The 18,744-nt window shown below is 41.2% G+C and overlaps 1 protein-coding gene across 1 annotated transcript in view; it reads right to left on the bottom strand.

Moving 5' to 3' along the window:
* The window catches only part of LOC106567995 (polypeptide N-acetylgalactosaminyltransferase 10), a 141,842-nt gene that overhangs the window by 93,941 nt on the left and 29,157 nt on the right, over positions 1 to 18,744 (bottom strand). The window contains exons 2-3 of the mRNA XM_014137962.3: positions 8,448 to 8,556; positions 7,917 to 8,055 (exon numbers count right to left, since the gene is read on the bottom strand). Of these exons, the coding sequence (XP_013993437.1) occupies positions 7,917 to 8,055; positions 8,448 to 8,556 (248 nt within the window). The remainder of the gene's footprint in view (positions 1 to 7,916; positions 8,056 to 8,447; positions 8,557 to 18,744) is intronic.

Below are 18,744 nucleotides of genomic sequence, written 5' to 3'. Positions count from 1 at the left end.
GTACACATTTTTAAGAAAAAGCTTAACACCATTTTAGCCATGGTTTTACTAAGCGTGATTTTAGTCATACTATCCATTTTATTTATTTTGTTCCATTCTACAGTGAACTAAAATATAAAATGCAATAATTTCAAAGATTTTACTGAGTTACAGTTCATAAGGAAATCAAATCAGTCAATTGAAATAAACTCATTAGGCCCTAATCTATGTAGTTCCCATGACTGGGAATACAGATCTGCATCCGTTGGTCACAGATAACTTTTTTTTTTAAAGGTAGGGCCGTGGATAGGGCTGTGGCAGTCATGAAATTGTGTCAGCCGGTGAATGTTAAACAAATAACTGCCGGTCTGACCGTTTATTAACAAACACATTTAGCATTATCGGTCTTCCAAGCATAGCCTACAAGCCACTGATGCAGACCTTTGGAACATCTACATTTTAAAAAGTCTTAGACTACACCATCACAAAAAATCCATTATTTATTTTAGACAGGTCTAAAGAAGCATGATATGAAGAAAATGTAGTCCATTTCAGAAGAACAGAATAGCATACTCCGAGTTGTCTTTATGTTAGGCCCGGATCTAGCTATGTCATTTGGCTGTGGGCTACACTAGTTAATTTAGTAGACAAGATTTGCTTAGAATTCCGTGGCATTATTTTATAGTATGTTGACAATTGAACAAGGCTGAATAAAATAAATAATATTTTCTCCAAGTGATTTGAGGGAGTGTGCACATGCAGCTATTCTGTGTTGAGCGGTTAACAAAGAAATAGGTACTCCTATATTTTAATTTTACCTTTATTTAACTAGGCAAGTCAGTTAAGAACAAATTCTTATTTTCAATGACGGCCTAGGAACAGTGGGTTAATTGCCTGTTCAGGGGCAGAACGACAGATTTGTATCTTGTCAGCTCGGGTATTTGAACTTGCAACCTTTCGGTTACTAGTCCAATGCTCTAACCACTAGGCTACCCTGCTTAATTTAGAGTTATTAATGCAACTTTTAGTTCTACAAATTTTGAGGCTATATGTTTAGATTTGTATACATTGTAAGGCTGCATGATGCGACTAATGATCATTTGAAAAAAGTAGCTTGAAAGGCATAAGCTCTGCATTGTTTTTCTGCACAGGCTGGACTCCATCAGTCTTTCATTACGGCTAGTGGCTGTTGCGCCCTTGGGCTGAATATAATAATTATAATTCCCTTCTCCCGGCTGCATGCTCCAAAGCACCTCTCATTAAATTACTGTTTTTTCTCACAGGCTACAAGTGAAGACAGACCGACATCGCGGACGCAACTGCGTGCGTCCTTATTAAATTCCGAGGTGCATATTGAAGATATTGGAAGAACTGTCCACATTTACTTTATCAGCCAACAAGATCAGTAGCCCTAATGAACAGCAAAAGCACTAGCCTATGTCAATCTACTATCCCCCATAGTACAAAAGCTGACCTATTCTATTCTGTGCGAGAAATAAATATTCCAAACATGTTGTAGGATGGGATAGAGCCCATCCTACAACTAGCATCCCAAAAACTTTTAAGCAATGAGGCTCAGAACAGATCAGAACATTTAGCTTAAAATGTTGATATAGCCTAATAGTTTTTCTTCACATTATAAGCGCAGCAATGTGCACATGGCAATAGGCTATAAGCGCAAATGTTCCATTAGCAGGAAAACACCATATTCAAAAGTGACCGCAAATGCGATTATGCATGTAAAGCATTTATTATAAAAGGTTCATCTTCCCCAAACTTGAAACTCACGTGCTGCGTATGTATGCCAGTTAGGCTCTAAACCAGTTGTAAAGCTGATTAATGTGCTTAATTTTAAGAAGTTATTTGACCACTTTAGCTGTGATCAAAACGTAAAGGCGTATGGGTTAGGCTACATGAAGTGTGCAACTATGATTTGAAAAAGTCGGGGGGGGGGAAAGGCATGAATTTCTTTCCTTACAGCACACAAGCTGGGCATCATTCACAAGTGATACGCTAATATTGTCAGCCATCAGGCTATGGATTTAATATTGTCTTTACATATACTAAATAATATATATATATATATATATATATATAGTGTGAAATTAGTTTTGATTTAGAATGGACCATTATCGTGCACCAGTCGGAATAGGGGCAGGGGGGGGGGAAAATAAGTGTCATCTATGCACTTAAATAGAAAATGGAGGACGCATTTCCCGTGGTTCATTTTCATGCCAGCCAGGTAGGCTATACATTTTCATGCCAGCCAGGTAGGCTAAATGTGCTTAATATTAGGAAAGTTGAGAAATAAATAGTAGGCCTAGACTACAGAAAGCTGATGGAATCCTCTTTTTAATAGATGCCACTGTTTTTTCATGCAACTGCATAGCCTATAGAAATGTTGCGCAACATGAGCGCTCATCAAGTGTTTGATTAGATTTTCGATGACATTTGCCATGATGTCAGAGTGATTAGAGGGACAATAGAGTGCTGTGTACCAGGCAGTTAGCACGTTGTGTAGGCTACTAATGACCATCAGCAGCATCAGAGCATGGAGAAGCCTAATTAAACGTGACTAAACAGTCACATGGAATTTGACTGCCATCATGACTCGTGAGCGCTGGTGTGGTGGTAATATCGTCACCGTAACAGCCCTAGGTGCGGATCAGAAAACCAGTCAGTATCTGGTGTGACCACCATTTGACTCATTCAGCGCAACATCTCCTTCGCATAGAGTTGATCAGGCTGTTGATTGTGGCCTGTGGAATGTTGTCCAACTCCTCTTCAATGGCTGTGTGAAGTTGCTGGTAATTGGCGGGAACTGGAACATGCTGTCATACACGTAGATGCAGAGCATCCCAAACATGCTCAATGGGTTACATTTCTTGTGAGTATTGTTGGATTCGACATGTTGAACATTGAGATATTAAAGACATGATTGATCAGACGCATAGTATAGTAAAAGAGACTGGGTCTCTGTAGAAAGACAGATAGCTGTGGAATGTGTTGGGGGACGGGAGCAGAGCGGTGTTGATGCAGGAAAGACAGATGGACATCTGTGGATTAGATGAAGGAGGGGTTGAGGACAGGTCACCTGAAGGGAGTAATAAGGGTTTGGTATCTTGTTCCTCTTTTCCTGTTAAACCATAAAATGTAAGGATGGGAGAGAAGGAGTGTCTTTAGTATAGAATAGTTAGATAGATCTATCTATCTAGATGGGAGAAGTGTTGGGTTGTCTGAATTACAGCTGTACAGAACCTTTGGGAAGAATTAAACTTGGTTAAAGCTCCTCTAGTGTCCGTGAGTTATTTACTCTGAAAAATAAGAACCTAACAGATTGCAGGCCATGGAAGAACTGGGACATTTTCAACTTCCAGGAATTGTGTACAGATCCTTGCGACATGGGGCTGTGCATTATGCTGAAACATGAGGTGACGGCAGCGGATGAATGGCACGACAATGGGCCTCAGGGTCTCGTTACGGTATCTCTGTGCATTCAAATTGCCATCGATAAAATGCAATTGTGTTCGTTGTCCATAGCTTATGCCTGTCCATACCATAACCCCACCATGGGGCACTGTTCACAACGATGACATCAGCAAACCGCTCACCAACATTACACCATACACACCATCTACCATCTGCCCGGTACAGTTGAGCTGGTCTCAAATGATCCCTCAGGTGAAGAAGCCAGATGTGGAGGTCCTGGGCTGGCGTGGTTAAGTATGGTCTGCGGTTGTGAGGACAGTTGGACGTACTGCCAAATTCTCTAAAATGACATTGGCAGCAGCTTATGGTAGAGAAATTAACATTCAATTCTCTGGCAACAGCTCTGGTGGACATTCCTGCAGCATGCCAATTGCACACTCCTTCAAAACATGTGGCATTGTGTTGTGTGACAAAACTTCACATTTTTAGAGCTGTCTTTTATTGTTCCCAGCATAAGGTGCACCTGTGTAATGATCATGCTGTTTAAATCAGCCTCTTGATATGCCACACCTGTCAGGTGGATGGATTATCTTGGAAAAGGAGAAATGCTCACTAACAGGGATATAAACAAAATTGTGCACAACATTTGAGAGAAATAAGCTTTTGTGAGTATGGAACATTTCTGGGATATTTTATTTCAGCTCAGGAAACATGGGACCAACACTTTACATGTTCAGTATATATTTATTTTTGTATTTTTATACAATAGCCTCTCATGTACTATTGTTTTACAATTTTAAGTGGTTTCTTAATTTTATTTTTTGTCCATTTATAGCAAAGTGCGCTTTCTCAAATTTGATTATTTTATTTGCTAAGCACTTGGAAATAAAGTTTGATTTGATTTAAGATCACAATGAATAACATATGGACAAATGGGAACTGATCCTAGATCAGCACTCCTACTCAGATGCTTTATAACAAACTTTAGTATTATCATGTAGGCCTATTATTCATGACCCATAATTGTCACTGGACACCATGATACACAGTGAGTATATTGTGATATTACATAATATGAGTACTACTGTATATTGAAGTAATCATTGCAGATAATGAAAGTGCTTTGTTGGGGCAGAATGAGCACCGCCAGTCTCTGGTTCATGAGTGAAATGAGTGCTAGAGCAGAGCACTAGCCCAAATCTAATTTGTCGTAAAACAGAGACAACTGAGACAGACTGTGTTGCTCAAACCAATTTCCAACCCACCCATATTTCCTGGCATTGTATTACACCCTGTGGAATTATGTGGCTTCCTTCATTGGAATTCTGTCGCAGCGCAAACATCAACAAATCGAATGTGTCAAGATCAGATATCCGCTCCATGCCTCCGGCGGTGACAACATGCCAATCACCAGGCGAGTGTGTGCCTCCAGGGCACACAGGGCCACCGATTGGGTATTGGAGAGCAGATGTGGCCGGCTGATTGGTCTAACTGACACAGAATGACAGGGACTGTGACAGTTGGGTGTCACTTCAGCCGTTGGAAGGCCAAGCTTCTGCCACAGCCTCTTCATCATTACTCATCATCCCTCACTTTTTCACATAGACAGAGCTGAGAGAGAGAGGAGAGAGAGAAAAAGAGAAACAAATTACTCCCTAACAAGACTATGCAGGCTCCTTAGCGGGGCTACAAAGGATTGAGAGAGTAAAAGTGAGATGCCAGCCACAAAGCACAAAGAGCCCGGAAGAGTGACAGCGAAGGCGGGCCGGCAATAAGCTGCCGCTTCATTACACTTTATTAAACGAATTAGGCAGATCAGAGGGAGTTAAGGGACCCATGTGGCCAACCTGTGATTCCCATAGCTGTAGGAACATCAACGGGCTGCTCCAAGGGAGACTGCTAGAGCACTGAATAGCAACAGTCTGTTCCTCAGAGGCTCTATTCACTGAAAAGAGGCTCAGGGAAATGTACCCAGAGGAAACCACAACGCCCTGGATACTAAGACCCAGCCAACACACACCCTGGAACAGCTTAGGGAACATGCTATTCTCTACTGGCAGTGACAATTCATTATACAGTGCATTCGGAAAATATTCCAACCCCTGGCCTTTATCCACATTTTGGTACATTACAGCCTCATTCTAAAATGGATTCAATATTTTTATCCTCATCCATCAACACACAATACCCCATAATTATAAACTGAAAAACAAAAAAACAAATACCTTATTTACAGAAGTATTGGGACCCTTTGCGTTGAGACTCGAAATTGAGCTGAGGCGCATCCTGTGAGTCCACCTGTGTTAAATTCAATTGATTGGATATGATTTGGAAAGGCACACACCTGTCTATTTAAAGGTCCCACAGTTGACAGTGCAGGTCAGAGCAAAAACCAAGCCATCAAGTCGAAGGAATTGTCCGTAGAGCTCCGAGACAGGATTGTGTCGAGGCATTGAAGGTCCCCAAGAAAACAGTGGCCTCTTAAATGGAAGAAGTTCGAAACCATCAAGACTCGTCCTAGAGCTGTCCGCACGGCCAAACTGAGCAATCGGGGGAGAAGGGCCTTGGTCAGGGATGTGTCCAAGAACCCGATTGTCACTGACAGAGCTCCTCTGTGAAGATTGGAGAACCTTCCAGAAGGACAACCATCTCTACAGCACAACTAATCAGGCCTTTATGGTAGAATGGATAGACAGAAACCACTCAAGTAAAAAGCACATGATCTCCCCCCCCCCCCCCCCCCCCCCACTTCGAGTTTGCCAAAAGGCACTTAAAGGACTGTCAGACCATGAGAAACAAGATTGAACTCTTTGGCCTGAATGCCAAGCGTCACGTCTGGAGGAAACATGCTACCATCCCTACAGTGAAGCATGGTGGTGGCAGCACCATGCTATGGGGATGTTTTTATAGCTAAGGATATGGAGAAAAATCAGGCATTTGATTGCAAATACGCGGAGGGAGTCGTAAAGAGAACACACAGAAGGCCGTTGTACAACGGATTACATCTTCAAACTAAGGGTAACCATGGCATCCGTGACAGAGGGAGAAGCGTTCATCCATGTATACAGGTTAGTCTAGCTAGCAACATTTTCAGATATTATATGTTTCCAATTTTGTCAGCAAATTGTTTTTATTGCAAGTTTAAGTGTGCTGTTAGCTAGCTAAAGTTATGTGTACGATCTGTGTAGTAATATTATTCGTATCTCAGAGCCATTTGCATGGCTTGTTATAGCCTAATGTAAAAATCTCCAGTAGAATGCCCTGCTTTTATTTTGTCACACTCACAACCGTAAGCTATTTCCTATAATTAGCTTGCCATTGACTTGTAATCTTGATGCATGTTTATTTTCCTGTAATAATGAATACAAATTAGATCAGGTTAAGACGTTGTCAGCTATATGTCGTGGTCATTATTTGAATTGGCTAGCCAGCTAGCTTAACATTAGCTAGAAATTAACCAAAAATGTTTTAAAGTTGCTTTTAGTTGCCTGGGTTGCTAGATTGACATATACTAAATTAATTTTCCAACAGATGGGTTTATTTATGCTATTTTGGACCACCAGGCTTCTGACGTCATGGGTGTGAATCCTTACAAAGATGGGTGCAGCTAAGGCTTAAGCGGGTGTGAACATGCTGAATGGACAAAGAGCTCTCCAGTACGTGTACCAAAATATTCAATGGCCATTTTCTCAAACATGGGGTTACAGGTTTATCAACTTTCAAAGCAGAATTACTTTCCCATTGTTCCTCAACTGTAGTGTATGATACAATTTTCTAGCTACAAGTCTCTACTTCTATCCCAAGTAAAAAAAAAAAAACATTTCTAATTTTGCCACATAAAACCGAATCGAGCCTGTCGGTCATAATTGATTCCCCATTGAAATCATAGCTGGGGAATAGAAGGTCAGAGTTTTTGTTAGGGTTTTGTAATTGTCCTCATAGACATAGAACAGGGAAAGGAAAGAGCAGGGAACAGGGAAAGAGGAAACAAAGATTGGACTCCTGCTGCATTGTTAAGGTAAAGGCAACTCAAGGTCCCAATTGACAGCTCCTTTTTTTTGTAAAGGACATGAAGAGAAAAATGATAGAGTTTGGAGAGAAGAGAGTAAGTAGGGAAGAGGTGAAGAGTGACAAGTATGTCCTCTGGTAAAAAACTGTTCATATGTCCGAGACACACAAAATACTGGGAAAACTAGTCTAAGAGGAGGATTCATGGCACCAACCCAACAGCGATTTGAAAGAAAGCTAAATGCATGATTAAAGCTAAAGCATAGTCCCCTTTCACTCATTGGCTTATAAGGAAAGTAGCTACATCTTCAAATAGGAATGAAATACAAATTACACCAAGCCATTAGGAGAAAAACACCTTACACCTACTGCTCACAGTTATTTTGCTTATGCATCATCAGGAGAATGTGAAACAACTTTGACTAAACTATACTTATCTTTTGGAAGGAATGTGTGAGTTGACAAGTGGGGTCATTTAAAAGAGAAAAAGACGCACTCACTTTGGGTGCCGGATGTCTGCGACAGAGCGATTGAGGGAGATCCTATCGCTGACGTAGATGTTGAACCCATTCTCCCTGTAGGCCTGGTCCACCCGGTCAGCGTCAGTCAGCGGAAAGGGCTTTCCCTGCTCGCCGTTACCTACACACACACACACACACACAGAGAGAACAGACAAGAGTGCAACGATGCTGTTTGAGGAAGACTAGGGACAAAATGCCTTGCGCCAACCATCTGCTTTTCTCTGACAGACCGTGAAAGTACCTGGACTTAATGTCAGGTAAAATATCTTCGGTCTGAAGTACAGTACCTGCTGAATGAACCATAAGGAACTTGGAAATGTCTTGCAGTCTGTCGAGCACATAAATTTTAATGGCTTTGTGCTATAATGACACTTTTTTCGAAAAGCTCATGTTCCTACACACACGTGTCTTGTGAGGAATCATTTGTTATCGTAGTATATTAGTTGTGGGCTTCAAACCTCAAACTAAAAAGGGAATATAGGGGAGGGACTTCTTGAAGTTCTGTCCTACCAGAGCGAGTAGCGTCTCTCCTAATTGCATCGTAGTCGTGCCAGTCTTTCCTCCGCACGCCGTCCCGCCCCAGCTGGGCATTATTATTCCGGGGCCTGACGTTCAATCCCTGCCAAAACACACAGCATCAGGGAGTCACACATCAGGACATACACACAGAGGGTATCACACATACAGAGGGTAAAATGCACACAGACATATACACCGACACACGGGAACAAAGGGTCGCACATCAGGACATCTAACAAACCAGCAACCCTTCTGCCAGAGCCTGTCAGGCTTGATGCTCAAGTAGCTAACATTATCACATTCTGAAAGCATACCAGAAACAACCAGATAATGAAAAACAGTTGCCCATTATCCAACTGCAGAGAACCTTGCAAAAAAGAAAAAACATTTAGTCTACTGATTGTCAATATTAGGGCTGGGAATTGACATTCCAAACATGCTCACTACAGTACATTTGGAAAGTATTCAGACCCCTTCACTTTTTATTATGTCTAAAATGGATTAAATACATTGACACTCAATCTACACACAACACCCCATAATGACAAACCAAAAATAGAACAAAACAGAAATACCTTATCTACATAAGTATTCAGACCCTTTGCTATGAGACTCAACATTGAGCTCAGGGGCATCCTGTTTCCATTGGTCATCCTTGAGATGTTTCTACACCTTGATTGCAGTCCACCTGTGTTAAATTCAATTGATTAGACATGATTTGGAAAGGCACACACCTGTCTATACAAAATGTCCCACAGTTGACAGTGCATGTCAAAGCAAAAACCAAGCTATGAGGTCGAAGGAATTGTCCGTAGAGCTCCGAGACAGGATTGTATCGAGGCACAGATCTGGGGAAGGGTACCAAAATATTTCTGCAGCATTGAAGGTCCCCAAGAAATCAGTGGCTTCAATCATTCTTAAAATGGAAGAAGTTTGGAACCACCAAGACTCTTCCTAGAGCTGGCTGCCCGGCCGAACTAAGCGATTTGGGGGAGAAGGGCCTTGGTCAGGGAGGTGACCAAGAATCCGATGGTCACTCTGACAGAGCCCCAGAGTTCCTCTGTGGAGATGGGAGAACCTTCCAGGATGACAACCATCTTTGCAGCACCCCACCAATCAGGTCTTTATGATAGAGTGGCCAGACGGAAGCCACTCCTCAATAAAAGGCACACGACAGATCGCTTGGAGTTTGCCAAAATGCACCTAAGACTCTCAGACAATGAGAAACAAGATTCTCTGGTCTGATGAAACCAAGAATGAACTCTTTGGCCTGAATGCCAAGTGTCATGTCTGGAGGAAACCATGCACCGCTCATCACCTGGCCAATACCATCACTACGGTGAAGCATGGGTGGCAGCCTCATGCCGTGGGGATGTTTTTCAGCGGCAGGGACTGGGAGACTAGTAAAGATCAACGGAAAGCTGAACAGAGCAAAATACAGAGAGATCCTTGATGAAAACCTGCTCCAGAGCACTCAGAAACTCAGACTGGGGCGAAGGCTCACCTTCCAACAGGACAACAACCCTAAGCACTATAGTAGCAATTCTATAAGATGAGAGAAACTGCAAATACTTTTAAAAACTATTATAAAGATTTGCAAAAATTGATTAAATCAACCATCCACTTAACAGCGCATAGTTGAAAGCTCAACGAACAGTGTCGGTACAAATCAAATTTATTTATATAGCCCTTCTTACATCAGCTGATATATCAAAGTGCTGTACAGAAACCCAGCCTAAAACCCCAAACAGCAAGCAATGCATGTGTAGAAGCACGGTGGCTAGGAAAAACTCCCTAGAAAGGCCAAAACCTAGGAAGAAACCTAGAGAGGAACCAGGCTATGAGGGGTGGCCAGTCCTCTTCTGGCTGTGCCGGCTGGAGATTATAACAGAACATGGCCAAGATGTTCAAATGTTCATAAATGACCAGCATGGTCAAATAATAGTAATCACAGTGAACAGGTCAGGGTTCCATAGCTGCAGGCGGAACGGTTGAAACTGGAGCAGCAGCACGGCCAGGTGGACTGGGGACAACAAGGAGTCATCATGCAAGGTAGTCCTAAGGCATGGTCCTAGGGCTCAGGTCCTCCGAGAGAGAGAAAGAGAATTAGAGAGAGCATACTTAAATTCACACAGGACACCGGATAAGACCGGAGAAATACTCCAGATATAGACTGACCCTAGCCCCCCGACACAAACTACTGCAGCATAAATACTGGAGGCTGAGACAGGAGGGGTCAGGAGACACTGTGGCCCCATCCGATGATACCAGTTCTCAGCTTTTATAGAGAAGCACATCCTTTTTGTATACGTGGCAGTCAGCAGATAGTGTGTAGAAGGCAATTAGTTAGCTGTGCAGATTTAAGAAAGCATGAGGTTGATATGTGATTTTCCACAACAGCCAAGACAACGCAGGAATGGCTTCGGGACAAGTCTCTGAATGTCCTTGAGTGGCCCAGCCAGAGCCTGGACTTGAACTCGAGCGAACATCTCTGGAGAGAACTTAAAATAGTTGCCCAGCAACGCTCTCCATCCAACCTTACAGAACTTGAGAGGATCTGCAGAGAATGGGAGAAACTCCACAAATACAGGTGTGCAAAGCTTTTAGCATCATACCCAAGGAGACTCCAAGCTGTAATTGCTGCCAAAGGTGCTTCAACAAACTATAGTAAAGGGTCTGATTATGTAAATGTGATAATTAACTTTAGTAATAAATTTGCCCCAAAAAATACAAAATAATAATAATAATAACAATAATGTTTTTGCATTGTCATTATGGGGTATTGTGTGTAGATGGATGAGGGGGAAAAAACAAATTAATACATTTTAGAATAAGGTTGTAACTAGTGATGGACCGATATGACATTTTTGTCTGATACCGATATTTTCCTTGCCAAAAAAAAAAAAAGATACCGATAACAGATGTTTAAAATTTTTGCGACCTTTTAAGCATTATAGTACAGTTAAATAGTTAACACACACACATGGACGCAGTGGTCTAAGGCACTGCATCTCAGTGCAAGAGGCGTAACAGTCCCTGGTTCGAATCCAGGCTGTATCACATCTGGCCAAGATTGGGACTCCCATAAGGCGGCACACAATTGGCCCAGCGTCATCCGGGCCGTCATTGTAAATAAGAATTTGTTCTTAACCGACTTGCCTAGTTAAATAAAGGTTACACACACACACAGACCAAAAAGTTATTTTGTTGGCATTTACGCATGTCCCCATTACCAGTAAAACATAGTCAAAACCTATTTCTTTCACTAACTTGCTGTGCTGTTTCTTTGTTCAGTTGTTTCATTCTCAACCAGGATTTCTATGGAATGCCGTTTGGATCTTTGCATGTCAAAAAACCATACACGTCAAATTACACTATTTGACGTGTCAAATAAGCTTGTTGACCAATCAGGACATGAATGACTGCACGTCACATTAATTTAACACGTTCATATTTTTTTTATGTAGTTATTACACTCTCACTCATATGTCACAATGACTCATCGATACGCATGCTATGATGCTGGTAAAGTTGTCTCACGTGCTTACAGTGCTGGTCATTAAAAAAAGCTAGCTAGCTCATGGATGCAAACAATGTTCTTCCCCAAAAACATAGCAAAACGACAATCCGTTTTAGTAGCTGTAGTTAGCTAGCTTATTATATGTATTATTATAGGTGTCATCTAAAATAACCCTAATTTATAAGACAGTTCTATTTGATTAATGGTGGTCGGACCCATCTATGTGAAGCTAGCCACATAAAGATTAGGCACAAAAGTGGACTTTGCGGTCGAACAAATGATGCTTTATTACCAACGCAGTATTGTAAACATCGTTCGTGGCTATTGTTTGCAGACTTTTTTGTACAGCTTTGACAGTGCTAGTGTATCTTTTTTGACACGCAAAGACCCAAACAGCGTTCCATAGTATGCATGTCGTGAAGTTAATAGCAGTGACGCTATTAATGTGTAACTCCGGTAGGGCAACATCTGAAAAAAAAGCACACTTGGTAGTGTGTACCGGTGCTCGACCAGTCGGCGAAAGCCAACATCTCCCACAACAGAGAACGGTTGATTTTCAAGGGCAATGAATTCCATTATCTAGGCGTTAATGGATTTTGCCTATGAGTTGTCTCGCTGAAATGTTCTTACTCTTTCAAATGACTGCTCGATCCACACAGCAGACATTGTGTGGGCTAGGTCAGGAATGCTGTGTTGCACGTATAAAACGAGTGTTGATCAGTCATGGAAATAAGTGCTGAAAACATGTTGGCTCAACATTTAAATACAAGATGGAGAACAAGCTATAGGACAAAAGTGTTTTAGAGCAATTTTGGCAAACATTATGTACCTAGCAACTCGATACTTGGAAGTCTCAGAATCTAAATAATATTGTAAAAAATAATATTGCAATACTCTACTATATCCACCCCCCATCACAAGCCATTATGTTTTTTGTTTTTTTAAAGACTAAAACACAGATGTCCATGCTTGATTGATTGATTTAAATAAACCCCATTCTCCTTACACTCGATTTGAGAAAAAATGCCATCAGTTATAATTAAAAGCAACGTAAACTCCTTCAAGTGCTCCTAATTTTCTGCTACGCTGGTCACCGTTTCTCAGAGGCTGTTCTTATGACAGCAGAAGTGGAAAAGGGGAAGGAAGGAAGACAAGTATTAAGAAATTAATCTTTAACACATTATCCTAGCTGTGTATGGGGCCTGTTCTGTTGACAGGCTGGGACGGTGTAAGAGAGGTCTTGATCACGCATGCGCACAAATGGCTCAGACACGCAATAGTCTTTCAATGCAATAAGAGGTTCTTCACACGAGGCTGCACAATACCTCAAATCAGTCTCTGAGGGGGAGGGACACACATTGGGTGTCAGGTACCCCAATGGTGGAACAAGCTCCCTCACGACGCCAGGACAGCGGAGTCAATCACCACCTTCCGGAGACACCTGAAACCCCACCTCTAAGGAATACCTAGGATAGGATGAAGTAATCCTTCTAACCCCCCCCCCCTTAAAAGATTTAGATGCACTATTGTAAAGTGGTTGTTCCACTGGATATCATAAGGTGAATGCACCAATTTGTAAGTCGCTCTGGATAAGAGCGTCTGCTAAATGTCTTAAATATAAATGTAAGGTAGGATGTCCATCGGCTATGAGGTGAGAGAGCAGTGAGAGGTTTGAGTGCGTCAAAGTTTAAACAATGGAAATTCAATGTTTCATTTCACACTTGACACCTCTGAGAATATCAATCCAAAGGCTTGCGCGCACACACACACTTTTCTACTCCTTTGAAAAATGCAAATGCAGTGATTTAGCCATTACCACTTAATCTTTCATGCTCTAAAATCTATCCTTTCAGAGTTCAGATGTCACAAATTTGGTTCACAACACAATAGGGAAATAATTACCTCAATGAGAGGATGCAATGAGTACAACATTGTTAATTCAAATGGCAAGTCTAATTGCATGGAATACAATTAATTATTAAAGTCAGGCTGCTAAACGATATCACTGAGACGAGAAACAAACAACCAAACACACAAATACAACTTCCTGGTAGGTGAGATGGGGGCAACTGATCCAGAGAGCCCTCCAGGTCACTCAACCTCCAACAGGATAACCAGTACTTGCAATGTATGTAGGCAATTAGGCTAGCCCTTTTTCTCAAACAGATGATACATCAAAGGCCTATGTAAAAGTTTAAACAGTTGGGTTGAGTGTGTGTGTGTGTGGTAGTAGTTAGGCTATAGTATAGTGAATAGTAGTTCTGGTCAGGTCCCTGTTTATTACAGTGAGGGGAAAAAGTATTTGATCCCCTGCTGATTTTGTACGTTTGCCCACTGACAAAGAAATGATCAGTCTATAATTTTAATGGTAGGTTTATTTGAACAGTGAGACAGAATAACAACAAAAAAATCCAGAAAAACGCATGTCAAATGTTATAAATTGATTTGCATTTTAATGAGGGAAATAAGTATGACTCCTCTGCAAAACATGACTTAGTACTTGGTGGCAAAACCCTAGTAATCTACTAATCTATTTTTCAAACAGCTGAGGGGCCTAAGTACACAGTACTGATAACAATGCACACTGGCCAGAAGTCACCAAAACACCACACGGTCCACTTTCCAACAGGTACTGTATGTTGTCTGGAGGCCATTATCTCTCCAGCTACTCCATGTCCCCCCAGGCTCTAGCCTACATGCAAGGAATCTTAAGTGTTAAGATTAATTTTCTTCAGTAACCTGGACAGAGACATGACAGGGAGGTTCTGGTTACAATGCCTACACTCAAACCCATTGAGTGGCCTGTAAACACTCAACCAGAGCTGCTAATAGGTAGAGACACTGAGAAAAGTAAGCCTTAATTCATGAATACAAAACAAGACTATTAAAAGTTGGGTGCTTTACATTGGTGGTAGATGGTTGAGTTACGCCCAGACTACAATGTAAAGCACTTTGTGACCTATTGAAAAGCACTGTATAAATGTATATTGCATTTATGCAATCCATCATGACATGATTTCACTGCACAGCCAATTATACCAAGTGTACAAAACATTAGGAAGACCTGCTCTTTCCATGATAGCCTGAACAGGTGAAAGCTATGATCCCTTAAATCCACTTCAATCAGTGTAGATGAAGGGGACGAGACAGGTTACCAAAGCATTATATCGATACTTTGACTCCAAGTATTAACTTGTAAAATATATACAATTATTTATAAAAACATTTTTTTTTTTCTTCGTCTTTTTAAATTGTGAGCTAACATGTTATCAGCACTTTTATTTTCATGACTGATCAAAACTAATTTTCTCATGATCTTTCATCTCTGCAGCAGACATATAGTGAGCAATATGTTGGGGACATCAAATCGCAATACATATATAATCGTGAGAATCGCAATACTGTATCAGCAACCAAGGTATCATGATATTATCGTATCATGAGGTCCCAGACAATTCCCAGCCCTACCACCTATACCATCTTAAGGCGTCCACATGGTTCCCACGCGAAACAATTCGTGCATATATTATGACAACATTTTGTTTCGGCTATTCGTGCACTAGGGATGAAATGGTTACCGGTTTCACGATAAACCACGGTAAAATTCCCGACGGTTAGTATTACCTTTTCAAATTTGAATTATCATTAAAAACGTGTTTGATTTTTACAGGTTGAAAAACTCACGGGAAATACTGTCCAGCATCAACCAAAGTTAGTAACAGTCTGAAGCAGGGGCAGCATGCAACGTGGGTTATGTTTTGAGTGAAAACATGGAGAAGGCAGTGACAGCGCTCGGGAGATTTTTCAGCCTTCTAAGAGGACCAAATTCATTTGTTGTTGCTTGGTTTTCAATAGACAACTTGGTGAAATGATTTCAGTGTGTGTATCAGTACTTTTCGAACATTTACAGCACATTTTAACAATACCGCAATAATATTGATAACTGTGATAATTTTGGTCACTACAATCGTGATATGAAATGTTTATACCGTTTCATCTCTTTCATGCACACAACATTTTTTCTCAAGGCAAGGTTAAGTTAGCAGCCGAAGTTACGCCCCTTTGTCGGAAATTGGTCAACAGTAGGGATTCTTCAATTAAGTGTGTCACTCAACAAGAGACTAATCATTTACTTTTAAAAAATGTACTTGAGAAATACTGCACCGAACAGCTTAGTTAAAGACAGATATTTAAGCATTGAGACATGGATTGTGTGTGTGCGCCATTCAGAGGGTGAATGTGAAAAACAAAAGACTCAAGTGCCTTTGAACAGGGTATGGTAGTAGGGGCCAGACGCACCGGTTTGAGTGTGTCAAGATCTGCAACGCTGCTGGGTTTTTCACCCTCAACAGTTTCCCATGTGTATCAAGAATGGTCCACCACCCAAAGGACATCCATCCAAAATGGCAACTGTGGGAAGCATTGTAGTCAACATGGGCCAGCATCCTTGTGGAACGCTTGACACCTTGTAAAGTCCATGCCACAACGAATTCAGGCTGTTCTGACTGCAAAAGGAGGGGAGCAACTCAATATTAGGGAGGTGTTCCAAGGGCTGTGGTGGTCACGTAATTTGGTCTGCTGGTGATCACAGTTATTTCCTTGACTATCTCATGGTAATTGACCGTTAATTAACCTAGAAATTTAGCATCTCCTGGCTTCCACACTGATGCAGACCTTTGGAACATCTACATTATAAAGTCTAATAAATCCATGTAATATACCCTACACCTTCACAATAAATCCATTTATTTTAGACAGATTTAAAGAAACATGATATGAAGAAAGTGTAGTCTATTTCAGAAGAACAGAATAGCATAAGTTGTCCTTACGTTAGGTCCTGATCTGGCTACCCCATATGGCTGTGGGCTACACTAGTTCATTTAGTAGACAAGATTCGCTTAGAAATCCGTGGCATAATTTTATACTATGAAGAAAACAATTGAACAAAGCTGAATAAAATAGAAAGGGTATTGTCTCCAAATTATTTGAGGGAGTGCACACGAGGCTATTCTGTGTTGAGCGGTTAACCTCTCTTAGGTAGGGGGCAGTATTTTCACGGCCGGATGAAAAGCATGCCCAAAGTAAACTGCCTGTTACTCAGGCCCAGAAGTTGGATATGCATATAATTGGTAGATGTGGATAGAAACACTAAAGTTTCTAAAACTGTTAATATTATGTCTGTGAGTATAACAGAACTGATATGGCAGGCGAAACCCCGAGGACAAATCATCCCCCCCCCAAAAAAAACTGTTCAGCCTACCACTGTTATCAATGGCTGTCACTTTTATTATAAGGCGAAATCCTCCCAGATTGCAGTTCCTAGGGCTTCCACTAGATGTCAGTCTTTAGAGTTTCATGCTGGTTTTTTGAAAAATGAGCCAGAAATTGTAGTTTTTCTAGGTGGCTCCCATTTTGGCTGTAGTGTTTCCAAGTGCGTGGAAGAGAGCGCGTTCTTTGGTATTTTTCTCTGGTAAAGACAATAACGAGTCTCCGTCTTAAATTTTATCGTTTATTTACGTATTAGGATACCTAAGGTTTGATTATAAACGTTGTTTGACTTGTTTGGAAAAGTTTATTAGTAACGTTTGGGATTCATTTTGTATGCATTTTGATGGAGGGAAACTGGGTGGATTATTGATTGAAGCACGCCAGCTAAACTGAGTTTTTATGGATATAAACAAGGATATTATCAAACAAAAGGACCATTTGTGATGTATCTGGGACCTTTTGGAGTGCCAACAGAAGAAGATCAAAGGTAAAGCATTTATTATATCGCTATTTCTGACTTTCATGGCACATCTGCCCGGTTGAAATATATGTATGAGGGGCGCTGTCCTCAGATAATCGCATGGTGTACTTTCACCGTAAAGCCTTTTTGAAATCTGACACAGCGGCTGGATTAACAAGAAGTTAAGCTTTACTTTGACGTATTACACTTGTGATTTTATGAAAGTTAAATATTTATAATTCTGTAGTTTGAATTTCGCGCTCTGCAATTTCAACGGATGTTCGCCAGGTGGGACGCTAACGTCCCACCTGCCCATAAGAAGTTAAAGAAATAGGTACTCCTATGCTTAATTTAGAGTTATTAATGTAACTTTTAGTTGTTCTACAAACATTGGGGCTATACGTTTAGATTTTTAATACATTGTAAGGCTGCATGATGCGACTAATGATGATTTGAAAAAGGTTGCTTGAAAGGCATGAGGTCCGCATTGTTTTTTTTGCGCGGACTATACACACTTCAGTCTCGTAACAACTTGACACACTTGATAATGCCTCAAATTCCCCGGTGGCATCCCCTTAGTGTGGCCATAATGCACCCTAAAAACATCCATACCTTTTGCGGCCATTGGCCGTTGTGCCCTTGGGCTAATTATAATTCCCTTCTCCCTGAGTGCTGTGCTCCGAAGCACCTCTCACATGGCTCTCTATCACGTGATCGGGTCTTTCGCACAGAGACATCGGGGACGCAACTGCATGTGTCGTTATCGAATTCTGAGCTGCATATTGAAGATATTGGAAGAACAGTCCACTTAACGTCGTCAGCCAACAAGATGAGTAGGCCTAACGAACAGCAAAAGCACTAGCCTATGTCAATCTACTATCCCCCATAGTACAAAAGTCGACCTATTCTATTCTGTGCGAGAAATAAATATTCCAAACCGTCTGGGACAGTTGTGGGATGCGATTGTTCCCAAATTAATACAACTACTAGCATTAAAAAAAACTTTTTTCTCGCAATGAGGCTGACGCAACAGATCACAA

This window comes from Salmo salar, chromosome 13, assembly GCF_965601325.2.
Source record: "Salmo salar chromosome 13, fSalSal1, whole genome shotgun sequence".
NCBI classification, from domain to species: domain Eukaryota; kingdom Metazoa; phylum Chordata; class Actinopteri; order Salmoniformes; family Salmonidae; genus Salmo; species Salmo salar.
Note: the sequence above shows the minus strand (reverse complement) of the source record. Positions and strands in the feature narration are given on the sequence as shown.